At 40.3% G+C, this 26,966-nt stretch overlaps 2 protein-coding genes across 4 annotated transcripts in view; both read right to left on the bottom strand.

The window, feature by feature from the left end:
* Positions 1-12,176, bottom strand: part of MAML2 (mastermind like transcriptional coactivator 2) — a 352,873-nt gene extending 340,697 nt beyond the window's left edge. Inside the window, exon 1 of the mRNA XM_066248067.1 lies at positions 10,341-12,176. Coding sequence (XP_066104164.1) covers positions 10,341-10,853 — 513 coding nt within the window. The 5' untranslated portion in view covers positions 10,854-12,176. The remainder of the gene's footprint in view (positions 1-10,340) is intronic.
* A 3,106-nt stretch (positions 12,177-15,282) lies between these two features.
* The window catches only part of CCDC82 (coiled-coil domain containing 82), a 33,310-nt gene continuing 21,626 nt past the window's right edge, over positions 15,283-26,966 (bottom strand). The window contains exons 7-8 of one of the 3 annotated variants that reach the window (XM_066248046.1): positions 22,031-22,216; positions 15,283-16,810 (exon numbers count right to left, since the gene is read on the bottom strand). In XM_066248046.1, coding sequence (XP_066104143.1) covers positions 16,742-16,810; positions 22,031-22,216 — 255 coding nt within the window. In that variant the 3' untranslated portion in view covers positions 15,283-16,741. Of the gene's footprint in view, positions 16,811-22,030; positions 22,217-26,966 lie in introns of those variants that run through there. The other 2 variants (XM_066248039.1, XM_066248054.1) reach the window with 2 other exon arrangements.

The following is a 26,966-nucleotide window of genomic DNA, read 5'->3' as shown; positions in this document are numbered from 1 at the left end:
ACCATGAACATAGCCATCACTTCCCGAAGTTTTTTCTGCTACTTTATTATTGTTATTATTATTATTATTATTATTATTATTATTTGTGGTAAGAATACTTAAACTGTAGTTTACCCACTTAACAAATTTTATGTCCAAGAGAGCTTCTTAAAGCCCACTCTTGAATGTAGCACACTGTTATTTCTGTCACCCTTGGTTAAAACAAATCACAAGGCCACTTAAAACTTAAGGGGGAAACAGCATCCACTTTTTGCTGGGAGAAGTGGTAAAGTCCCATTACAAATGGATGGAAGGAAACATTGTGATCATCTAAAAAACAATCTACCTTAAGGTTTAAACTGCATGCTTTTTCTACTAGCAAAACTTTAATAAAAATCCCAAATTGCCCTTAATGTTCTTTTTATAGGTTTATAAAAATTCCTTAACAAAAGGACTACTTTTTATAACCTGGAATAGTTGTCAGAAAACTTGAATTCTACTGCAGTGGGATCTTGGAACATTTTCTTTTAAATGGGCTTTATTATTTTCATTTATGAGAAAGGGCTGGGTCTGTTTTCTCTAAGGGCTCATACAACTCTATCAATTGATGGAAGACGGTCTTATTTTTAGATCAATATGAGTTTGCTTCCTGGGGGATGGGCAGGATGGAGGTGCAAAAAAAAAAAAAAAAAAAGACGAGACATGAGAGATGGCTTCCATTTTGCATCATATTCTCTTTCATTGCTGTGGGTGCAGAATTTGGGAGGCAGTGAGCAAAGAGCATTCCTGCCCACAGGTGGTTGACCTCTTCCACGAGCTGGGTGTTGCTCTGACCGTTTCCATCTGTTAGGTGCTAAGTGGGCGTGGGTCCTCCAGCATGTTATCAAGGGCTTCTAGACCTGGTCAGACAAAACAGTTTCCGTGCACACACACCCCCGCACCGGCTAAGCCCACAGAGAGGTGGAAGGCAGGCTCCTGAGCGGGATCTCTCCCTGAGGGAGATGCATAGCTGGAAGCTCTCTCTGAAAGATATTGTTGCCAAGTCTGGGGAAGATCAGGTTCCCAAGGAGAAAACTAATGTTTAATTTAGCACAGAGACAGCTCAAAATCTCTCTCCATAGGACTAAGCATGTAGACAGACCCACATGCGAAGAGTCTAAGTGATAAAGGAAGTCGTCTTGGGTGCAGTGGCTACGGGACTGGGACACAAGCCTGTCGGAACCGAAGCCTCTGCTGGCTGTTTCTGTCCGAGGACTGCTGCTCTTTCCTGTTTATTCTTTATTGTTTGTACTTTGCACTTTTCAACACTTCTGTGAAACAAGCAAATGGGATAATACCACTAGCACATACATTCTGCTGTCAGAAATGGCACGGTGCAGTGTGGCAATCAAATGTGCAACCCTCAGCCGGTTCGGCAAGTATCGGTCCACTTAGGTGAGCAACAACCACACACAAAAGATAAATAATAAAGAAACAGTCCCTTAAGCTTCTTGGCCAAAGAATGTTTTTATTTTCACATAATTCAGACTTCAGAGACCTCCAGAAATAAGCAATGTCCATTTAAGTATGGCAGTCAGCCTTCCAAAGACACAGCACAGTACAAATTATATTCCGTTGAACTCCTTCTCTGCACCCTGGTTACCATGATTTTAAGAGATTACACTGTGTATCCAACAGACTTCCAGTAAGTTATCAGCAGATGCAGCAAACTTTTACTGTCAGTAAATTCTCTGAAAACAAAACAAAACCTCACACATGTAATTAACTTTCTGTTCAAATCCGTCGGAATTACCTGAAAAGAAGTCTGTTGTACAATGAGGAATTGATGGTGTTGGGCTTTGTGTGGGAGAGATTTATTAGTGGGCTGGAAAAGGTCCACAAAGATATCTCAGCCACATTTCTGACAAAAGAGGATTTTTTAAAATGACGATGTTAATGATTCTGTATTAATGCATGAACCTGTCATAATGACTCAGGAAGCAGGAACACTGTAAAAACAATATAAAACAAAACAAACCCAACGTGAGTTGGACTACATTTTCTAAGAATATCATTATCCTTCCAGAGGAGGAGGCGAATGAAAATTTAAACAATGGGGAATAAATAAACAAAAAGAATTCTGGCTATATTCTTTGCTCTGCATTAGAACCAATGCATCCTTAGAGCCAATGTATCCATCCTTGCCCAAACATCATCCACCTAATAAGATTTTTCTTACTCTAATCCTGTCACTTCTTCATAGAAACACTAGGCTTCTGATTAAGAATTATCATCTCTAAAACTTGCTTTGGAAACTTTGCCAGATTTTCCTCATGTTTCTAATGGAAAGTCACACTTTCGGAGGTACTGAGCAAAGGCGGATTCCAAGCTGAGAACCACATCAAGGTGCAAAATTTTCTACATGCTCCGGGAAAAAGGGCACCCTCGTGCTGCCTGTTCACTTGCAGTTCGATGCAGTGAGCTGATTCCTTTGCAACCTGAGCCAGGGATCTAGCTTTTAAGAGCACAAATTTAAATCTCCACAGCAGGCAACTTCTAACTCTTTGTGACCCTGTGATCAGATTCACTTAAGAATTATTCATCAGTCTGAATTACTAATTCAGTTAAATGGTAACTTTGGGCTCTTTACTTCTAATGATTTTAAACTCTCAATAGATGGTCTAAATTTCTCTTTTACCCACAAAGCCCATAGGCCACACTCGCAGGACAACTGAATGGAAACCCAGCCTCTGCTCTAGAAGAAGTAAAAAGTCAAACTCACTCTAGTCAAATTCTGGATGAGGACTCCTGGAATCTCAGGAATTGAACAAGTATTCATTGATCCTCTTCCCAGGAAGGAAGGACACTATTTAACCCACTCCAGGAAGGTGTCAGTCTAGCCCAGGTAAGATCATATTAAACTATTTAGGGAAACTGGAGACTGTGATATCCCTCACTAACCATTTAAAGTAAATGTTAAAGAGAAAAAACACATTGTTCTCCAAAGTGTCCCTGACACATGTCCTGGAGACAGAATCCAGGGCTGGGAAAACCATAAATCTGACCTGAGTATGTCCCATGCCAGATTGATAATTATTATAATAAAGACAGCTAAAATTGATTGAACCTCTACTCGGTGGCAGGCAGTTACCTCATTTACCCAACAATCCTATGTAGTTAGTTCTATTACCATTATTCCATTTTGCAGGTGGGGAAACTGAAGCAGGAGAGGTTAACTAACTTAACCAAGAAGACAAAGCTATTACGTGGCAGAGTTTACCCCGACCCGAGGCTCTTAACTACTATGCTGCCTTGCCTCCTTAAACAGCCAACTTCAACACCTCTCTTTCCAACCCTACCCACTCTCTCTTCAGACTGTAAATACTGAGAGGGCAAAGGCTATGTCAAATTGCTCAGCAGGGAAACATCAAGTCTCAGGGTGCAGAACAGCTACATAACAACCCTTTATTGAATTTAATGGATAATTTCTCCAAATTTTAAAAGCATCTCTATCCATCCTCTTGATATGAAATGTCAGAACCTTTGCTAAAGCCATTAAGAACCATGAAAAGACAGGGCATGTTAGATCTGCTGTTTTTCCATTTTCACAGCCATTCTTTTGGCAATGGGTTGTGGTAGGGCTTGGCTCTAACCCTCTTCAAGCCTTGTGGAGCCTCAGTGAACTTCTCTCTTCCTCCCCTCTATCAGGAAACAAAGCAACTTTTATTCTTTCACATCTCTTCCTTAGAGTGTGTAGGAAAGTGTGGAGGCTGGAAGTCATAGGGAGACAGCCCACCGGCTATGGTCAAGCATCCCAGTATCATGCCTTGAATCAGGGAGAGAAGGAGCTGTTGATTTTCCTTCTCTGCCATCTATTCCATACAGTGTCTTCCCTGTGCCCTGTGGACCCAGTAGGGGAACCTGGTACTCCAGTAAACTTTGGGGCAAGTAAAAGATCTGTAACACAGCTGTATTAAAAAGTAAGCAAGAGAATAAGTAAATCTCACAGACCATCTGGAATCCCAGCCTTTCATGAATTTCTGTTCACATCCTTTTTTTATTCATTTTTTTAGAGAGGAGAGGGAGAGACAGAGAGAGAGAGAGAGGAGAGACAGAGAGAAGAGGGTAAGAGAGAGAGAGGGAGGAGAGACAGAGAGAGAAAAGGGGGGAGGAGCTGGACGCGTCAACTCCCGTATGTGCCTTGACCAGGCAAGCCCAGGGTTTTGAACCTTTTTTTTTTTTTTAATGAAAACACCTTCCCAAGTTAGTAAATAGGGAAACTCCTTTGTTGGGAAGATCAGTATTCACATCAACAGAATACACGTTTATCTACAGGGTAATTCTTAATTTGCTTTGGAAGGTCTAGTAGGCCTAAGACGAGAGGTGGGGTTGGTTCTGCTTCTTTTACTTTCTCTTTTATGTTAGCTGGTATGCTTTTACAACCATCTTTTTTTGATGCCAAAGGCCATGTCATACTGTATATAACTCACAGTGAATGGGAGAAGTGTGTAAATAGCAAGGCATTAAGCAGCTCAGGGGACCTGAAGATAGGTAATACAGAACACTTAGGCAATGTGCTGTGAGAAGAGGCTGCTGCAGGGGAAATGTTATACTTGTCTGCAAGTGTATGAAGGATTATTATTGCTTCACAGACGCTGACTCCTGGAGGTCGGCCTTGCTCTACCATTTCCCAGGGCTTCGGATTGTATTCTTGCCAGAACTCCAGACCCTCCAGGAAGAGGGTCCCACCTCCCCTGTCTCCCCCACTACACAGGATCATCAGGCTTCACTCTCTGTCCCCAAACACCTAACATTCCTGCCCATCCACACTCAGATGCCTGATTCCACATTTCCACTTTCTCTTCCTCCTCACAGGCCCTGCTGGTGACCCACATTCTCCATAAAGCTTTCCCTGGCCTGGATTTGAATCTCTCTCCTACCGATTCCTAACACTGCTCATGTTTTGAACACTTATGTAACAAACACTGTGCTGACAGTTTTGCTAAAGAATGCTAGCTTTATTTTACAGATGAAGATAAGGATGCCCCCCAACAAAATAAAATTATTTTCCCAAGCTCATATAGCTATTAGATGTGATGTAGGGATCTGAACATACATTGATCTATAAAATCTATGCATTAAATGCTTCCATTTACTATATCTCTAAGCTTTAGCTTCCTATTGTAATGGACAAATGTTGCTTACTCACCTGTTTGGGTTCTTTTTTTTTTTGTAAGGTATTACATAAAATATGTAATAAAAGTGCCTTATACATTCTAGGGCTCAATGAATATTTATTCTTTTCTGTCTGATTTTCTACATCACTTTTGGTCCATTCTACCTAATTAGTGCTTTTGCTGTAACTTTATCGATGTGGCCTTAATTAGCCTACTAGACTGTAAGTAAGCAGGGACTATGTCTTTAGCTGTATTTCTATTCTGTAACAGAGCCTGTTAGAGTGTGAGGGAAATTAGCATAAAAACACAGAAGAAAGAATTTAGAATTGTTTTCCTTAAACATGACCCTGCCCATGAACACATAGAAGGGCCTGGGATTAAAGAACACGGAAATAGTATAATCCACTCGGAATGGTTTAGCTGCCATACAGAGCATAATTGTTTTTGTGTTTTTCAAATTTCCTTCTAGGCTTTTGGAGATTAAATTGCAGTGATATACACCACAACATCGATAAACACAAAACCAGGTAATCATTGCCATTCTTCTAGTCATATTTATTAGGTCCAAGAACATTTGAAAAAGACATGCTTACCCTGGCACTTCCAAAAGGTGTACAGGCATAGAGAAGCCAAACACTATTAAACTTTAATGCTTAGAAAAAATTTGATGAACATCACCCAAGCAGTGACATTATTTCTAAGAAGGTAGATGACTTACATAGATAAACAGTGACCTAAACAAGTAAGATATCTTGGTTGACATAATAGCATCACTTTGCTGTCAGAGCGAGCTCTCTGTCAATTTTTGATAAAGGATTGTACCAACTTCTCTCTCCACTTGAACTATCTTGTCTTTGTGAGATCTTAAAATTGTATTTACTTGAAAGAAGTAGTAGGAAGGTCCTGGACAGATAAGACCTCTCCCTTTATTACTCTGTTCTGGAAAATGGAACAAAAATAGGTCAGTTCTTAAGGAAATGATGGCTGCATATATAAATAATGTAAACACTCCTATCACAGTCCTGGGGAGGACATCTATCACAAAGACAGCTACAGAAACCGAGATCTGGCCAATAAACTGTTTCTGTTCTCAGCCTCCCTATTTATGGCTTTCAAATTTTGATTTGTCCATTGGAAACTTGATGATTATCAGTTACAAATAACAAGGGAACTCTGGTAATGATTTAACTTGTTTGACTTTCTTAAGCTAACAATTAACATTTTAGACGATTGTTGACAAAATATTTAACTTTCCCATGCCATTTGTGCAAACGACTTTTCTACTATTCCTTCGACTCTCTGGTCCAAAGCTGCTCAGTTCCGCGCAGGGGCCTATAAAAGTTGTGCATTCAGGGACCCTAAACACTTTCACAGCATCACCCACATTGAGGACGATTTTCTGGGACCTTCAGGAACACTTAACTCCACTGATATTGCAGCCTTATCTTGATAGCACATTGTCAGTCCTTCTATTGACAATAAAAGCTATTTCACCATTTCATATGGACAACTGAAAGCTTAAGTATACTTTTAATCGCTGGAAAAACTGGTATTATGATTTGCTGTTTAGTAATTTATTATTAGTAATACTAGTAATCATGCCTTGCATTTCTGCAGTGCTTTATTTTTTTCCAAAGCCTGCTCAGAAACACACACTTCATTTGCTTCTCTCAACAACCTAGGGCAGTGTTCCTGTCCTCTCTGTTTTACAGATGACTGCTAAGTAACTTGTCCTGGGTCACCCAGCTGGTAGTGATCAAGCAGGCACAGAATGGAGGACGCAGACTCCTTGTCTGATCTGCTTTCTTTCTTCTGCACTACATTAGAGAAAAGATAATCTCTAAAGCCAGAGATGACTTGGAACCACTTATCTATCCATCCTACCAACAGTGTATGCGACAGAAAAAGGCTTGTCTTGGGCAAAAGGGAAAGATTAATAATGCACCATGGAAGCGCTAGACCGTACTGTTCCATGGACCAGCAATTATTCAGTTTTACAGTTCATTCAGAGATTCAAACATACTTCACCAGAAAATGATTTAGTGCCTAAAGCCTGCTCCAAGTGGTTGGAAATGCAGATCTGCTCAAAGCCCTACAATCCTGGCTCTCTGAAAGGACCTGTTCCTGCAGTCTCTGCAGCAATGAGGCTTTCCCTGAACTTGTACTTGAGCTAAATGGAGAAACTGGCTGAGTAAGGGCTGCAGAATTAGACTCTCAATGTGGACAGAATTAGAACTGGCTTGGAGGTTATTCTTGCATTGTTCTTGCATCTTAGGCTATTGAAAAAACTCAGGCAATATATATTTCTTGCAGTATAACACCCCTCAAAGTCAACACTATCCCACAAAACAGAGGTTCTCCTTCCACCCTCATTCAAATATTACTGACAAATATTACATGGCCTTGTCGGGTATGCAGGACCTGGAGCTTTCATCTGAGGACACCATGCATATTTGATTTGAGATGATCAATATTCTCTGTCTTTCTCCAAAGGATGTTTATGGCCACTTATGGCATATGAATGAACTATTATATTGATGCATTCAACACACCAAGACAGAAATAAATCTGGCTGTGGACACAGTAGCAATACAATTAAGAAAGAATTCTGACACTTGTTCTGCACGAAAGGTCTCTTTAAATGAATAGTGTTTTGGGAAATAAGAGGAGCCCAGAGAAGTGAGACCTGCAGGCCTAATGGGCTTGGTGAATCACTCCCAAATGCCAGCCTCCCTTCGCATACAATGTTATCAGGCTAATACAATACTTGCATCACCATCTCTGAGTGCCATGCTGAGTAACAAAGAACCAAATTTAGAAGCTAAAATGGAGAAGGGAATTTCCAATAACCAAAAGGGGGGTGATGGATCACCCCTTGCAATGCCACACGTTTTCAATGAAAAGCAACTATGAGAAATGAACTGCTCTTTTCACCCCTAACTCATGTGGCCCTCTCACCCTCTCCGCACCCGGAGAGGCTGGGCCCCCGAGGGGCTGTGAGGCAATGCTGGGAGATCAGGAGAGAGAACACAGACTCCCTCTCAGACGGACCGGGAGTGGCACGGCTGCCACCTTTGGCTCCTGCAGCAGGACAGCCTTCAGTAGGGAAAGGCCAGACACTGTTCTCTCACTTCCTCCCAGCGTGCCTACTGCAAATTGTAAAGTTACAATAACCACTGACGCTGGTTTCATTTCACATCCCCAAACCTTCAGTAAAAAAAAAAAAAAAAAAAAAAAAAAGAAGAAGAAGAAAAAAAGAAAAGAGCAGCCTCATCTTACTTCCAAGTTGGAGAAAAGCAAAAACCAAAAGAAGCAGGCCACGAGCACACATAGGCAGCCACCGTCCTTGCAGAGCCCGAGGTGTGAAGACCATGTCCAGTCTTGGCACCCAGAACGAACAGCAGTCTTCTGCACTGGGAAGGCAGGGTACCTTGTGCCCTGTCGTATTCCCAGAGGCACTTACCAGGAGACCATGAAGCACACAAAGCCATATTCTTGGGAGACTTGCAGAAAGATTATAAATTTACTGGGGACAATCAGGGCATTTAGATCCTGTTGGCTGCAGATGCCGGTGACACACACATGCACACAAACCTGATTCTTCTCGCCACGCGAGTGAGTCCTTACCCCCTCCTCCACCTCAGCATCGCTCCTTCACCAAACCAGCTCCCCTTGCTCTCTGAGGGAATTCCAGGGAGGGGCGGGGACAGAGCAGGTGGAAGGGAAAGGAGATTAGTCCTCGAAGCTCTACTCTAACCTCATAAACTAATTTCACTCAAGGATAAAACAGCAAATACCCGGTAGTTTAACTGTTAGCAGTTATTTTTCATCTGGAGCCGGCAACAGGAAGTTCCAGTTCTAGGCATCCCAAGCTAAAAGTGTGTGTGTGGAGGAGAGCACCCTCCTTGTTCCCAGAGATTCTAGAAACTTCATCCCCGCAGATCCAGGCCAGGAGAAGGGGAAGTCACAAAGAAGCATCCTACGGGCTGGTCTGCAGGGTTTCCTCCCCCTAGAACTCCTTTGCAAACTCCTTTGGAAAAGCTCGATGCAGTGCCCTCCTTCCTTTGGGCTTTTTGAGTACTTTTCAGCTTGCCTGGCTATTTCCTGTTACTGACTTTCATTAGGGGATGTATGAGGAACCTACACAGGACTTCTGGAGCCCCACGAAACTCAGACAGGGAGGAAGCCTGCAGGGCTGCAGGGCCCAGGGCAGGGCTCCACCTTCTCCCCAGAGGCCACTGGCCCCAGCTTCGGGGAAGCCGGCACACGGCAGGCAGTCACCTGACCAGGACTGGCATGGAGAGCCAATGATTCAAGGGATACTCCCTCTGGGATGGGGTGTGTCTGTGCCTCTGAGGAAGAACTTCCAGTCAGAAACTTGATCAGAACTTTCAGGTTTGCTGTCCTGTCACCAAAAGTGGCTGAAGTACCGTTCCTAGGACGGTAGCATGTCAATAGCTCCTTTGTGTCTGCCCACTGTAAGGAAGGCTGTAATTTGGCACTACCTGACTGTAGTAACTATGGAAAGCAGCAGATGGGAGAGGGGCCTGGGGGAGTCCATAGAAAACCAGGGAGTAGGCCTCTTAAAAATATTCCCTCACCAGCCTGGGACATTTCCCTCCACATGGTGTGTGTGTGTGTGTGAGTGTGCGTGTTGCTGAGGGAACACTCAGGGAAGTTCTCTGTGTTGCAGATCACCACTTGGGTTCTCTTAACCCAAAGACAAGGGAGTGCTTCAAAGGGAGGAGGGGAAATGGGACAAGAAAAGAAAGGCTTTGATAAATAAAGGTCAGTTTAATTGATCAATGTGTTCAGGCTGAAGAATAACTCGTTGGGCCTTATGAGAGCTGGCTAGCCAAAGTGGAGCATCCTTAAGACCTGGCCTTTCCCCAGCGGCTCAGACCTCGCTGAATGCAGCCACCTCTCCTGCAAGTGGTGGACCTCAGAGAAGGTCTAGGAAACTCAGGCTCTTCCCACTTAAGGAATACCCTACAAGTGGAGGGAAACCCCCTCAATGCGCACCAGCAGAACCCGTGAGTAAGGGTAGAAACCACACAAATAGTATACTCCATGGCCTTTAAGGCAGTGAGGTGACATCTCGGCCCTTTTCATTGCTGTCCTCTCCACAGCAGGCCAAGGCAAGCTCGCCCCTCACAAAAGGCCACACGACCACAGCCAGTATCAGGAGAAAACCAAGTGTCTTACCGCAATCAGGGCTGAGTTCCTCTGGTCTCCTGGGGTTGAAGCCGGCGGTTGCTGCTCCCCATCGATCCCACCACCACCACCGTTATTGCTGCTGTTCAGCAGGTGCTGCTGGTGGTGATGGTGGTAGTCTGGTGGGGGCGGTGGGGCCGCTGTCGCTGATGCTTGGGAGGCTGTAGGAGGAGCAGCAGAAGGTGGTGGAGGGGCTGTAGTGGTGGCAGCAGCTGCAGTGGCCTTGGCGTGTTTGCCAGTCTTCCTTGCCCCCTGGCCATGCTGGACCAAGCTCAGGAGCTGCAAGGTGCTCTCTCTTTCCCGGTCTGAGCTCTCGGCTCTCCCACGTTCATAGCGTCCTTCACAGCTCAGGTGGTGCTGGCGGCAGACGGCGATGCGAGCCCGCAGGCGCTCCACGATCGCACTGTGCACTCTTGGGGTGACTGAGCCCCCTCCAAGGAGCCCCGCCCCAGGGGCCCCCCCTAGCCCTCCTGTGGGGGCCTGCGGGGGCGCTGTGTCCCCCATCTTAGTGGACACAATGATTGCTGCCTTTGGGATGGTGAGGTGAAAGGAGGCTACTGCTGGCTAAGGCAGGCCACTCTGTTTTTGACAATGTGAGCTCAGTGTTCAGGGCCACATGAATAGAGGTCTTCAGAGGTTGGGGGAGTAGTGGAGAAGGTGTGGGGGAGGGGCGTTAGTGAAAAGAGGGTGAGGAGCAAGAATAGACACCAACCGCAGAGGATAAATTGGAAACGAACCCTGATCAACTTACTCCAGTTGCATTTGACAGCTCTAGAGAAGTTGGACAGAGTTGGTGGGGTTCCCCACCACCACCAGACCACCAAAATGGCAAGAGCCACTAGGTACGTTGTCAACACCCAATCTGGGGGTTAGAGCAAGAATTCAGGGCTTATCAACTCAGAAACAGAATAGACAGCAGAGGGAATTAAGAAAGGTAGTAACAGAGAGCTAGACTCCCCCTCACCTAGTTGTTTCAGAAGATTCTTGATGGGGATGTTTCTGCATAGAAACGTATTTCTACCATAGTCTATGGAACCCGCAGCATTTACTTTTCCTCAGGTTAAAAAAAAAAGTGCTGTTTCACAAGGTTTTTAAAGTCAATGTTCAAAACATACAAAAATCAAGCGAGACTGTCTTTTGGCTTTTAATTTCTGCTCCTTTTCCTTTCGCTCCGGTGTTTTCTCCTCTTTGGGGACAGCGGGATGTCTTCTCCCGAAAGGGGGAGAAGGTTTTTCCGATTGTTAACAATGTCAGTAACTGGACTTTTGGACCATGCTTTCCTCTTCAGCTAATCCAATCACCGGTAAATTCCTCATTCCCTCTAAGATTTCCTAGCCTTAAATGAAAGCAGTCTGAAGTCGCTAGCCACTGAGGGATCCTTCAACACATTTTCCCCCTCTCCCGCTTACGTTTCTAGTCCTCACCCCCGGCTCTATTCTAATACAGTATCAAGAGAGACAAACTCCTCCGAGAGTAATTTACAAACGATGGTCACACTTACAAACTTCCAGCAAATTGCACCGAGTCATGTCCAGCCACTTTCCTGTCCACTTTTGTACATTCCATCCCGGCCAGTGGATCTGAGGGTCTGGACTCGCAATAAGCAATGTGGTTCTATCTCTTGTATTGCTCCGCTTTATAGATGGAAGAAAAAAAAAAGTAGCTTGTATTTTCCTTTCTCTTTCCCGTCTGTTGTGAGCCGCTTTGCTGACACTGGCTCCACTGCCCGGAGTCACGGCGATACACAGGCTTTCATTGTGCTCCGATAGGAGAGGGAGAGAAAGAGAGTGAGACAGAGAGGGAGAAAGAGAGAGCCAGCAAGCTGCAGATGGGGGGGACGGAGGGGGGCGGAGGGGCGGGCGGGAGAGCGTATCCGGGGCTCCCTGGTGGAAGGCTGGTGCCACTGCACGAGTGAGTAATTGCAGCCAGACGCCGGGGAAAGAGGAACGCAGAGGGCCTCCCAGTGGCTGAAGAGGTAAATCCCGAAGCCTGCGCGTCTCCCGGCGCTTGCTTAGCTCAGTCTCAGCCTCCGCGGAGGGGGTAAGACCGGGGAAATTCCCCAACCCCTACACAACTACTTCATCAGCTGTAAATGTTTAAGAAATCCCCGGCCAGGGAATGTATTTTCCCTTTCAGACATAAATTACGCCCCTCCCCCCCAGGATATCATTTTCATTTTTCAATATGTTGTAAATGACACCACTGAGCACCCTAGCGAGAGCTGGGTGAGCGCTGAGGAAATGTTCATCAGTAGACTGTGCGAGTGTGTGCGTGTTAGGGGTGGGGAGAGCCGCGTGGACGGGAGAGGAGTCACTTTGGCAGCTCCTAAAGGGCAAGCGGGTATGCTGTGTCTTTGGACCTGGTGATCACAAGCAAATCAGAGACAAAATATTTTATGATGAAATTACCACTACTAGTTCTAGGTGGGGGGTTCTTTGAAAATACAGGATGCCAATAACAAATCAAATGCAAGATCTAAGGTCTCCACGCTGCCTTATTTACCAATGTCACAAGGAAAATCAGTATGAAGCAGGTGTGTTTCAAGAAGTTTAAGAACACAGACCAAACATATCTTTCTCACAGACTGATGTCCCCTGATCTTCAAATGATCCTGTCTTTAAGATCCCTAATGTATATTGAATTCTGCCTGTCATGATCAATTATGGGGAGTAAATTAAGGTGAGCACAATACTGGGATAGTCGGGATCCTAAATATGGTGTGTGTCATTGGAAGTCATTGGATTTGAGGTCTCAAGCAATGGTACCTTGTTCATTTAAACCAACTCTGGTATCTCAGTAACATGGTCGTGCTTCAGACTGAGATGTGAATAGAAATGAATGAGTGAAATCAATGCAAACATTTAAAGACAATTATAATTTAGTTTCAGATAAGCTCGTTTTACTTTCACCAGTCTGGGAATGTTAGTTTGGAACTGAGGACAAGTACACTCTGATGGAATATAACTTCTACACTTTTCATTAGAGCATACGTCTACCTGTCCCTTCCCAGGGTAAGTTCTTCACCACTCGTGTGGAGAAAACAAAAATATACCTTGGTTAGGTGTGCAAATTTGAATGGAGAACTCTCCCAGGAGGTGTCATTAAAGTGAAGAAGTTTTGATCATTTTATATTTGATTTTTAAAAAGTTGTATTCACTACACATTATCTCCTCTATTCCTATAAGTACTTTATATTCAGCAGTCATACTTGATATATGAGGAAAAAGTAATATTTAAATTTAAAACACTGTTCACTCTATACTAGTCATATGGTAGCATGGGTTTTTATTAATAACAGAGTCCTTGATCACATTCGCTATTCCTAAATGATGTCAACTTTGTTTTCTATGCTAGACAGAGACACCTTAAAAACTTGTCAAGCAAGAATTTAATAAATTTTCATACTCTGTTCAGTGGTGTAGATCACTTCTTCAGAGTACCTTTTGCACACACTTATCCTTTATACCCATTTAATTTCAAGCTGACATCATTATCATCCACATCCTCATTTCCATTCACATCTGTTACTATTTGCATGACCATGTCAGGTACAACACTTAGCATATAACTCTCTTAATATACAGGCAATCCAGAGAGATAGGTATTATTAACCCCATTTATAAATAAAGAAACTTAAGCTCATTGACATTAAACTTCTTGTCCCAGCACATATAACTGGGAAATATCAGACCGGAACTCGAACTCAAGACTGATTTCAGGCCCTGGCCGGTTGGCTCAGTGGTAGAGCGTCGGCCTGGCGTGTAGGAGTCCCGGGTTCGATTCCCGGCCAGGGCACACAGGAGAAGCGCCCATCTGCTTCTCTACCCCTTCCCCTCTCCTTCCTCTCTGTCTCTCTCTTTCCCTCCCGCAGCCAAGGCTCCATTGGAGCAAAGATGGCCTGGGCACTGAGGATGGCTCTATGGCCTCTGCCTCAGGTGCTAGAATGGCTCTGGATGCAACAGAGCAATGCCCCAGATGGGCAGAGCATCGCCCCCTGGTGGGCATGCCGGGTGGATCCCGGTCGGGCACATGCGGGAGTCTGTCTGACTGCCTCCCCATTTCCAGCTTCAGAAAAATGCAAAAAAAAAAAAAAAAAAAAAAAAGACTAATTTCAAATTATGCTTTTTAACCACTGGGCTTACTGCTTCAATATCAAGTATGAAATGAGTTACACAGACTATCCCCAAAATAACTCAAGGGCTGCAATTACACCTCAATCAACATGCTGAACTCTAAGCAAGTCCTAGAACACTGCCAAGAAATGAGTAGTGAACAGAACTACTCATCTGGATATGAGAGCAGACAAATGAGAAAAAATTGGTCAATTACATCCAACTGCCCATAAAATAAATAATCCTTTCTTCCTTGTTTTTCCCTTTTTATGGTGCTTGCTTTCCCCTTATAACCCTAAAGCTTCTGTATAGCCTTATGCATTCTTTCAAGCATTCTAGTACTGTCCTTTTTCTTGTCCATTTGTCTTTCTCATCATCCCTACTATCCATAGCTCCCTAACTAAAGCATCTAACACTATAGCAATAATGCTCACATCTAAAAAGCTCACAGACATGTGAGATCTGTAAGTATGAATGATTTTTTAGTGTTATATTGAACAATGATAGCAATGATGGTGATAAAATAATATAGTATGTCATAATACTTGTAAAAGTTTTTTTACAGGAATTCAACGTTTTTTTATTATTATTATTAGTTTTAATGGGGTGAAATTGATAAATCAAAGTACATATGTTCAGAGAAAACATTTCCATGTTATTTTGACATCTGCTTATGCTGCATTCCCATCACCCAAAGTCCAATTGCCTTCTATCACCTTCTAACTGGTTTTCTTTGTGCCCCTCCCCTCCCCCAACCCCCTCCCTCTCCTCCCCCCACCCCGTAACCACCACACTCTTGTCCATGTCTCTGAGTCTCATTTTTATATCCCATCTATGTATGGAATCATATAGTTCTTAGTTTTTTTCTGATTTACTTATTTCGCTCAGTATAATGTTATCAAGGTCCATCCATGTTGTTGTAAATGGTTGTTGTTTTTTTTAAAATATATTTATTACTTGCTTTTGGCCCTCTTACCAATACTAATTCTCATTTCCTACCAGCCTGTCTCTTTGTCATTCTTTGGTGTTACCATGTACTAAAAGCCTCTTGTGTTATCTCTCCCAACACCCATGGAAGAAGCTTGCTTATTAGCAATGACCTCAAACATCAGCAATAAGTTATGAATTCCTCACATGAAATATCAGCATTGGTATTTGCACCACTTTGTGAGCTATGGCTACCTATTTTGTTTATAATAATTATAGGAGTAACTTCAGAAAATATTAAATAATCTTGATGTAAAGGACTAAATAAAATGTAGCTTTTTATGTATGCACATACATTGCAGTCCATGAAATGAACCACATAATACATGAAGCCAGGTTCAACATTTGAAGTAAGAAACAAGTTATCTAACATTCCCAGTAAAATAGATTCTGCTGGACCACCACTTTTAAGAACTAAAGATACAGAATAGACAGGGTCTATTTGTTCACTCTGAAACCATCTTACTTTATTGTATTATGGGAAAATGTAGATGTGCAAAGCAATGCAAATGCCAAAATATGTTTGAAAACTATTTGTGGCTGAATCTCCCTGACATCTTCTGATCCTAACAGAAATACTTATATGGAAAAATTATGGGGAGAAAGAAATAAAACACATCTTAATCATTAACATATAAGCAAAAAAAAAAAAAAACCCATAAAAACACCGTGAAACATGAAAATACATATTATAAAATTATTCCTGAATGTGAGGGTTAAAACTCTGGAGGCTTGTAATCAATTTCTAAGGGAAACTTTAGAAAAAGATAAAACCACTTCTTTACTTGGAATGGGTAAACTATAGTTTGATTCTGAGGCATGGAGGTTGAACTGAATGAAACACTGACTGAGGTTTCTTCCACGGCCCACTAATTTAAATGGTAGTAGTAAAAATATATTAGTGAGGACAGGATAATAAACAGATCTGGGCAGGGATTCAGCAATAAATACATGTCGATGCCGGTCTGAATATATTTTAAAAATACAGTATTTTTCTACTAAAACTGATAAGATATAAACGGCTTATTCACTTGATAATCATCTGTTATAAAGATATTGTTATATAAGTTCCAAATACACTTAAAATTATTAAGCTTATGTTTTTTACGTACAGATGAAAGTTTTATTAGACTGTAGAGTGCCACTTCATGGAAACTGAGATGAACACATGTTTTTAAACAAGACGTACTGCCACGAAGATATACATATAAAATATGTCACATGATACAGAGAAATAAGATTCATGATCTTCAAATTTCAGGAATTTATAAAATCTTCTCTGAAGGAAATGTGTTACAAGTCAAACTTCTCATCTTGAAAGTAATCCGCCTGATTAAGATAGTCTTGAAGTTGATCATATTTCTGTGTATACAATAAAAAAAGTGTTATTTTACTGAAAGCAATGAAGATAAGCTTGACCTTTTCAATCTACAGACACTAACAGGAACAATTTCATTTCGTGGTAATCATAAACAAAGATCTTTTTAATATAAGTAGGGACTCAATTTCAAATGAGCACTTCTAACTCATATAAAGCATTAGAAAGAGATCAAACTGAGCATTATTATTTTCAAAACTTTCTTGTAAATTATATAGTTTTAATATACACATATAGTAGAAATATAACAACTTCAACAACTTATTCAAAAGTTTGTTGAGTACAGAGCATATGTCAAATACTCTGCTAATGACTATCTAGGTACAAAATAATTTGCTATCCCTACCCCTAATGAGAACAGAGTTCAGTAGTAATACACCAAAGACAACCAATAACAAATGTCGTAAAGAAGTAGAGACGCTGTTCTGAGGCTTCGGAAGAGGGGCACAGCTAGCTGAGGTGCCAGGAAAGAGCAGGATCTAAGCTGTTCTGGGAAAAAAGATTTCGTGAGGAGAGTTTTCTGTAGGAGACAACAGTCCATACAACAGTCACAAGACAAGGAAGCAGGGGATTTGACTACAGTCAGGTTTTTTAGAAGGCTACAGAGAGATAAGACTGAACCAAAGAAGATGAGGTCAGGGAATAAAAAGGAAAAAAATGCTAGATGTTTAGCAATAATGTGACAGGCAATGGAATGCTGTTAAAGCTGTTAAAACATTATCCAAGGTGTAATTTCCTTAAAAAGTGGTAAAACATCCATTCTAGAAGAGTTTGGCAATTAGTTAGGAGTCTACTGTAATAATTTAAGTAATGAGGGTCCAACCTGAATGACATCAATGAAGACAGAATAGAGCTAAGGTTAGAACAAGATAAGAGAGGAGTCAGGATGATTTAGAGATTTTAAGGTTGATAGAGTTCAAAGTGCTTAACTCGGTTGAGGAGATTAACTGACTAATGGTTGCTTAACTCTACTTATGAACTCTGGTTCTGTTCCCATGAGGTGAACACCCTGACTTTTGGGCTATATGGAAGGGTATATGATAAGTACATTTTCCTTCCAGACCAGGCCAGGAAACCTTCCCTCTACTCTCAAAGATCTCTGACTCGATCACCTTTTCTGGGAAGGATGAAGAACAGAACAGAACAGAATGGAAGAATCAACCTATGGACTACTTTGGGGATTCTCTTGACCAAGTAGCCAGACAGGTTCTGTGAAACAGAAGTAAAGTTCTTTAAGATTAGAAGCCTATACTTTCAAATTTTGACTGTTTGTATGCTTTCCATATTATCTTTTTTATATTCTTTTTTCTCTTATTACATTCATTTTGGAAAATTAGTCTGAGCTATACTAAGCCACAAAAACCTCTCCTTGCTTTTATTTCCAATAATAGCTAACATTAATTGACCACTTGCTAGGTCCTATACTAAATCTTAAAATGTGTTATTTAATCTCCACAATCAAAACCCTAATTATTATTATGATTCGGTTGCTATTTTTCCATATTACAGAAGTGAAGAAGTTGGCCCCCCCAAATCTACTGCTAGAAAATATTTAAATTCTTGCTTTTAATCATTATAGTATACTCTTTTTTTTTTCTTTTTCTTTTTTTTTTTACAGAGACAGAGAGAGAGTCAGACAGACAGGAATGGAGAGAGATGAGAAGCATTAATCGTCAATTATCAATTTTTTTGATGTGGCACTTTAGTTGTTCATTGATTGCTTTCTTATATATGCCTTGACCGGGGGGCTACAGCAGATGGAGTAACCCCTTGCTCAAGCCAGAGACCTTGGGTCCAAGCTGGTGAGCTCTGCTCAAACCAGATGACCCCGTGCTCAAGCTGGAGACCTCGGGGTCTAGAACCTGGGTCCTCCGCATCCCAGTTCGATGCTCTATCCACTGTGCCACCACCTGGTCAGTCTGTACACTATTTCTGAGACATAAATGGCAGGGGTGGGTGCAGCTTTCCTGTGGGGGGAAAAAAAAAAAAACCTCTAAAGGGAAAGTGAAACTAGGAGAGAAAGCAGCATTACCTGGCCATTCATTCTCTCTGCCTAAAGATGCTGCTTCCATTAATTTTCTTTATTAGGAATCTGGAGAGTTTGGGTCTTATTATGTCAAGCTCTTAGAGTGCCAGATGGACCCTACTGATAAAAACAGCTGGGATTATGGGAATGCAGTATGAAAAAGAGGTTAGAGCGTAACAGGGAATTTGGAGAAAGAGCATTTAGACCCGAAAAAGGAATGGGTTTGCCAAGGGAGAGAGTTCTGAGGCTGAGAGAACCTAATGCAACATTTACTTTTAAGCAGTGGCCCTCAATCTTTAATTTGCTAAATATCACCTAATTCGTTAAACACCGGGCATTAAACATCCCCAAGGAGTCTTATCCCATAGGTCTACAGTGAAGACAGAGACCATACATTTTCACTAACTTCTAGGTGATTCTGAAAAAGGTAGTTTAGGGCCATGTTTTGAGAAACATCAGTTTAAAGAGTGGAAGACAAAGTTTTTCAAGTTAAAAAGGGGCATAAAAAGGAAGAGAACAAGTTTTAGGAAGGGGTGTGGTACCCAATCATAATTTAAAATTCTTATTTATCTAACAATATTTATGCAGTATATGTGAAATTTAAACACATCTGGAAAACCAAAACTTGATACTTTAATTGGCATATTTTCTTCACTTGCTGGTATTCATGTGTTCACCACCCCACCCCAACAATCCTATGTCCAGTTTCCCTGGAAACCCCATCATCATAATGCACTTTCTTCTTAACAAAAACACATCTGTTAGGATGGTGCTAGTGGCATATGGCAGTATATTCTTCAGCTCTAATTTAGAAAGAGACATATATTATATTAATTTATTATATATTTTGATTTTATTTTTTTATCATTTGTTCTTTTTTAATACTCAAGTTGTATCTAACCTTTAATGCAACTAGACTCAAAACAGACCTTCCTATTTAACTGTTAAGAGAAAGAACCAGAAGAATAAAATCAGTCTAGGTGGCAGGATTTGAGAAAGAAATACTGAGACATCCTGAGATGACGAAAGAAAAATGCTTGAAGGAAGAAAGCAGGGAAGGGAAAAAACAGGGTGTGCAACAAGCTGGAGGAAAGGCAGGAACAAACAATGTGTGTTAGGTAAAAAAAGGGGCTGCCGTAACAATGGGGAGGCAAGAGCAGAAAGACGCACAGATACACAGTCATTCAAGTAGCACTGAGCCCTGGCATTCTAAAGGGTTAGAGTAACTGGCCATGAGACTGCAGCCAAGGAAGACACACGTCATCACCAGGACACATGCAGTGCTGTCATTCAGAGTCACACACAGACACTAAGAGGTAGGCAGAGTGATGCTGAGAAATGTCACAGCACCTGATCAATTCTGAAATTCAATCACAGCATGAAAAGCTGCATATGGGTTTATATTGATTATATACTTCTTTAGTTTCCAGAGTGTCTCTTGAGAAAGTCTATGGACAAATATTTTTATCAGGAGGGCTCTCAAAAGAAAAGAAAATTCTTTGGTATTTTATGTGAACAAAACGTGCACATTTGTTTTAAACATGTATGATCTTCAAATACCTTCAATGCCCAATGCTAAATGTTATTCTTTAAGCAGAATGTAACACTTGGCTTTATTTTTATAAGAATAGTTTTCTTATGCCAGGTCCCTTCTGTTGTTACCAACCCTGTTAGGCTTTCTCTAAGATAATTAATTTGAAAATGGTTTTAGTTTTTCCTGCAAGAATTTTGTTGTTCTTCCCAGATATACAATTATATACTATATATACTGCTCACAAAAATTAGGGGATTTTTTATACCTTCATATTCATTTTGAGACATCCCCTAATTTTTGTGAGCAGTATATAATACATACACAGTGATTACACTATTGTTTTAAAATGTGCTGTCCCAATAGGTCGTTTAACTCCACTAGAGGGTTGGCTACACTTAACAGCATCAATAAAAGCACTTAAGAATTTAACATTGTCTAGGAAAAGGAAGACAGGACTCCCTGGGTAAGTGACAGCTCCTCCCTAAGGCAAACAGAAGCACAGACAGGGAGGAGAGCATTGGGAGTGAGAAAGCAGAAGCAAAGGTAAAAGATACAAAGCTGGAGAGAGTCAAATGAGAGAAACAAGACTTTAGTGTTAAGATGCAGGGAGCAGGCAAAGATCACTGGGTAGTGGGTGGATCACTGTCAAAAGGGAAACCAATCGTGATGTCATTCTCCAGACCCAGAGACCTCTGCCGAACATGACTCGTCAGGTTCCTGTCCTTTTGTTCTCTTTTTCTTTCCTTTTGCTCAAAAGTTTATTTTCTAAGCTCTCTTCTTCTTTATTTTCCTCTTTCACAAATTCCCCTATGATATAAATAACCCAAATCAGGCTTTTTATTTTATTTAAGATTAAATATACTGTTGATTTGAGTTGCCTGAAAATCTGCTGTATGTTCTCTCTTACCCAGTCATGTAACTAGACCTGTCTTAAAGATTTCAATCAGATCAGCATTGTTTTCAGGTACCACAAACAAGTCTAAAAGCTCTGGGAGCAGGCCAGCAGGTCTTCAGGGAGCCAGTGCACTCTTCGAAACCCCCACTGATCCCTGGTGCCAAATTTAGTGATCAACAAGCTATGGGGGAATCAAAATCAGTGCCGTGGCCTGAGACCTCTGCATTCCCCTTGGTCTTCAGTGACAGTGCTCACTGCTAAGTCCCATGTCCTCAAGAGGAGGATGTGGACGGGATTAGAACTGGCAGCCCCTCAGATTGGCACGAGCTGCTTCTTCACTCTCCGGTCACAAGATCTGTTCTAAAGAATAGGAAGCAGATAAGCAGAGGTGAGTCCTGTACTTTGTCAAAGAAAATAAGGGGACTTAATATTATACATATGTAAGGAATACCACACATATAAAAGTGAAAGGACAGAAAGCCTTCATTAAGAGACAGTATTATTAAGAATTAAAATTTACCTGATGGGCTAAACGAATGCTTAGAACATCAGGGCACCTGTTCAGGGTAGGGCAGTGAGAAGCATGAAAGGAATGGGTGAAAAAAGAGAAAATATTGATACAAAGATAGGCAGAGAAGGAGAGATTCTCTTTCAAATTTTGCTGCCTTCCAATCACTGGTATCCTTTTGCTGATTATAATTAGGTTTCAGAATCTACTGAATGAGACGGTTATTTTCTATTCATTTTACCTTCTTAATCCAGCCACTTTCTTTGGACTGATTGAAAATTCTTTCCACTGTTTCTTTAACTTGTTCATCCTCAACTTCTCCTGTCTTTGCCATGGAGCAACATTCTTGGTACAGCTTGAATTTAAAATGTTTCAGACTATGATAAATTCTGGTACGTCCAGCACAAATTCTGCCAACAAAAAATACCTAAATCAAGAAATAAACATAATTTGACATATGATGTGACTACAATAGTAATGAATATACAGTTTCTGGTCTTCGGATTTTAATAGTAGAATCTAATGCATTATTCATTTTATAAATGTTTATACAATGGTTCCTTTACCTTCTCTTTATTTATACAACCCAGTTAAAAACTGAGCACTTGCTAAGTTTCTAGTATTGGGCTGAGCACTGGAGATACATAAGTGAAAGATGTTCTGACAGCGTTAGGAGAGCTTCCAGTCTTGGAAGAAAAACAAATGATTATGAAACAATGTGTCAAATATTAAGCACAAGATGCTCTGAAATACAGAGGGGGGACAATTAACGAAATCCAGAGAGGAGAAAGGTCCTCAGTATGTGATGCTTGAAGTAAGTCTTCAGAAAAGAGAGTCTGGGAAGGAGGAGGAAAATGGCTGGTAAGACAGAGGATGGGCAGACCCGAAAGCAAGCAAAGCAGGCAAGCTACTGCACGGACACAGTTATGGGGTTAAAATGCCTTGGTGAGGATCATTTTCTAGCTTATAAGTAATGTGTGAAACTAAAACAAACTCTCATACCAATATTAAGTTCTGGCAGTTTTTTTACTTAATATTTAAAAAAAATTTTAACTAAAATATAACTAGTCATGTCTGTGTCCTTAATTAATGAATCTAATTGGATTATAACCTTAATATTTTATTGTTAGCAAATCATAAAATTTTAATTTCTACATTTATTCGACTTCTAGGATTTCATAATTAATAATACTATTCTTGTGAAATCAACTTTGTTATACACACCTATCACTGAATTGACCTACATTATTTCATTCATTGTAGGAAATGAAAGAGAAAGGGCTCCAAACATTGTAACATGATTAATCTTATTTTCATGGAGTAACCTTGCTAACATGTATTTGTGTCTGTGCATAAATTCACTAATGGGTTATACTTTCATGAGTTCGGTACAAGTGATATTGTAACAATATTGATCTATGTAACTTGTGATCAGTTCTGCAAAGAATTGTATTGTTTTTCTAAAGTCACATTGCAATGGATCACAAAGGTGATGAGTTCAGTAAATAATCCAAGAGTATAGTGGTAAAAAATGATTAAACATAAATATGATAATTGGCAATAGTCAGGTTTGATGTGTCACCTTGTGAAGATGGTATTTGGGACAGCTTACTATCTTTTTTAAAATCCCCAAAAGCTGAAGGAAAGCATGTTCAGATTTCTGTTCATGTTCTGTGTAAACTTTCTGTCTTTCAGATCATTAGAAATATTCAGGTGTTAATTGAATGCTGCTTGTTAACTCTAAGAATCTTTCCCATTTCAACGGTATCATTAAGTTAGTCATATCAATTACTACATTTATTTGACAATCTCTCCCACTTTGAGTAAAAATATACCATGGTAAGTTGCAGTGACCACTAGAGGTGCCCTGTGTCTCTCCATTTCTACCATCAAAGTAGACTGTGTGTGAACAGTCTCTCATTGCTGTTTGAGATAAAGTATGGTAGGAGAATAATGTGACTTTAATTTCCATCACACTGTATTCTACAGAGAAATTTATCCTGGACAGAATTTTTAAGTTTTTACAAGAGGAAAGAAGAGGTGTTTAAAATCCTTATTTAAAATTGTTTTTCCTGTATGTAAAAAAAAAAAATCCATTCAGAATATTAAACATTACAGTTTACTTTCCATTTCTAATTCCTACCCTCCTGGCATCTACTTACAGTTATGTAAGTCAATAAACCCCAAATTACCTTTAAATTATGCTCTCACACTATGATCATATTTTATAGGAAAGAGCCTAAGCCATTGTCAGTAAGGCTTCCCAGAAAGCAGTAAATAATAGCTGTAGTTCTGCAAGGGGACCTCTCCCCTCCTCCCACCATTATACCTTATGAAGTAATGTATATAGTACAGCACAGTGTACATGGTAGGATTCCATTTACTAGTATATAAAGTATAAAAACAAGTAAAACTAATCTATGCTGTTAGAATAGTGGTTTTAAGTCTCTAGAAATGTTCTCAGGGACTACTTTTAATTATCAAATTGCATTTCTGGACCTTATGGACACTATACTAAAAAGATAGACAGTATTAAAAATTGCCAGAGATAGAAATGAGTACTATGATGTTTGTTCTCAGGGTATATAAGCAAAATGACATAGAAAAGATTATATGCAGGGTAGCCTAGTTCTATAAACTGATACATCTGAGGATAACTGAGTCTAAGGGATCAGACATATACAAATATATAACTGGAAACAAAGCTAAAAATTGTTACCAAATTTTCATGAGCAGAAGATGGTGAATTGCAAATTTATTCGCTACAGCATGCGGAAGTATAAGTTAACACTAGTTAACAAACTAAGGCAAAGAAATATACTGAAACATGCATTATGTACATTTGTAATCTCCAACTAACTACAGGTAACTTTTTAAGGTTATTTTTCTAGGTCCTTGTTTATGGAAGTTGGGTATGGAGAGGAAAGGAAAAAGATCCTCAAGGAAAGAGGAGGGATGGGAAGGAGTTTGTTTTCTGACACTAGGCCTCTAGAAACAGTTAGTGCAATAGGCCGAGCCAAGGGATGCTACTTCCTCTTGGCCTGCTTTTGTGTATGGACAAATTATCCACTGCTACTTGTGTCATAATTACTGCCTTTCTCTGTCAGATCTTAAGCACCTTCAGGAATCTGGACAGACTCTGGGCAAAACTGTAAATTAATTCAAGATTGTTGCTAGTCCTCCCAGCTGCCTTTGAGATTCCACATCTCGGTCCTCCAGACGTCCCATCGACGTCTGCAGAGTGCACCCCAATCTGGGGGTCTGTGGCCTCCCATCTCAGTATCCTTCCCCAGGCTGCTGCAACTAAAGTTGTTTTCCCCCATTAATCCTACTTTCCATCAAAACATCCCTTCACTCAAAGAAGCCAATCTCCGCTAAGAACAAAAGTTTTATCATTAAACAAGTTCAATCATTAAAGTATTATTTGCACCTTGAAAGAGAACCCCACCTAACTAACCCCAAGGAGTCTCAAGTGTATGTAATTATAAGCACCAACACAAAAATGGAGAATTAAACTGGTTTTCAAAATAACCTCAGGGTGGGTGTGGGGTGATCACAGTCCTTTAATGCCTTTGATTAAAAACAGGTTTTTTCCGCCTTTCCTTTCCCCCTTCCCCTTTCCTTTCCATACATGCACTGACATTGTAGTTCAGCAGGATATAAAAGATTTTAATACGTGTCTTCCTTTTACAGAAATAATATTACTGAAAAAATGTAATATTAAAGAATTTAAATCACACTATCGTAATATATACAATAACTAGTTTAATGTTTGCATATAGCTATACATATAAACATACACACATATTACACAGATGAAAAGTAGTATATACATTGCTTATTATTTCACTTTTAACTAGCACTGTTTCATAACCTGCAAAATATTGTTTTAGTGGTTGTGTTATATTCTATTACAAAATGATGGTATACTTAGCTTATTAAATCACTAATATTTTATTTGGATTATTTCCATTTTTTTGTATTATAAATAATGCTTCAATGAACTTCATGATTATGTCATTTGCTTTGATTGAATCACTTTGCCAAGAATAAATGAACAGGCACTGAATATGCATAGCTCTGTAACTCTGGCTATGTACAGTTATCTAATATCTAAAAGGATATATCGCATCCTTTCTTTCTCCAGGAATCTTACTTTCATTAAAATTGCTAGTTTCAATTCAACCTTGACAGAAATGCATTTTGTCACTTGACATAAAAATACTTTGCCACTTGAAGAGCCATTGACTGGCATTTTAGGTGGTTTTAATTATATATCTTTAAATAGAAAATAATCATTTTCCAATTATTTGTTAACTTTCATATTTTTTCATTGTGTGACTGATGTATTAATGATCTTTGTTTTTATTTCATGAGATTTTTTTTTAGATATTTTATATAGAATAAAATATTTTCTAATTTTTTTTTTATTTTTATTTATTTATTTTTAGAGAGGATAGAGAGACAGAGAGAAGGGGGAGGAGCTGGAAGCATCAACTCCCATATGTGCCTTGACCAGGCAAGCCCAGGGCTTTGAACCAGCAACCTCAGCGTTTCCAGGTTGACGCTTTACCCACTGCGCCACCACAGGTCAGGCAGAATAAAATATTTTCAAGAGTCTTTATTCCTTACAGGAATACCATAACTCCAGAAATGGCTTTCTAAATTCACACTCCTCTTCAAGATTAGCTGTAGATAGCAAAGACAGTGAGTGTACAGCAATATTTTTCTCTATACAACAGAAAATGACCCTTAGACCAGAGGAAAAGAGAACAGAGGGAAAGGGGATGATAGGATGGGATAAACCTGAAGGGAAGGGGGGAGGGCTCTATGGGGAGGGGACAAAGGAAATATTGAGGGGAATATGGGGGAGGGGAGATGCATTTGGGGTAACACAGAATCTATGTAAACAAAATAAATTAAAATCAATTAAAAAATGATTTTAAAAAAGGCAGAAAAAAGGAAAATGACCCATAAAGTATTAAATCATTTTTATTAAGAGTCTAGACGTCTTATCTCATAAAGTCATAAATCAGTTTTTAAACAATGGGAAAATCTGCATATGACTATGTTGAAAAAATAAATGTTTTTATAGTAACTTGCCAAATAAAGCATTAATGATTAATTCTGAATTCATTATCAGTCATACAAACTTTCTAAGTGATTCTTGCAACTCA

Source organism: Saccopteryx bilineata, chromosome 1 (assembly GCF_036850765.1).
Source record: "Saccopteryx bilineata isolate mSacBil1 chromosome 1, mSacBil1_pri_phased_curated, whole genome shotgun sequence".
Taxonomy (NCBI): domain Eukaryota; kingdom Metazoa; phylum Chordata; class Mammalia; order Chiroptera; family Emballonuridae; genus Saccopteryx; species Saccopteryx bilineata.
Note: the sequence above shows the minus strand (reverse complement) of the source record. Positions and strands in the feature narration are given on the sequence as shown.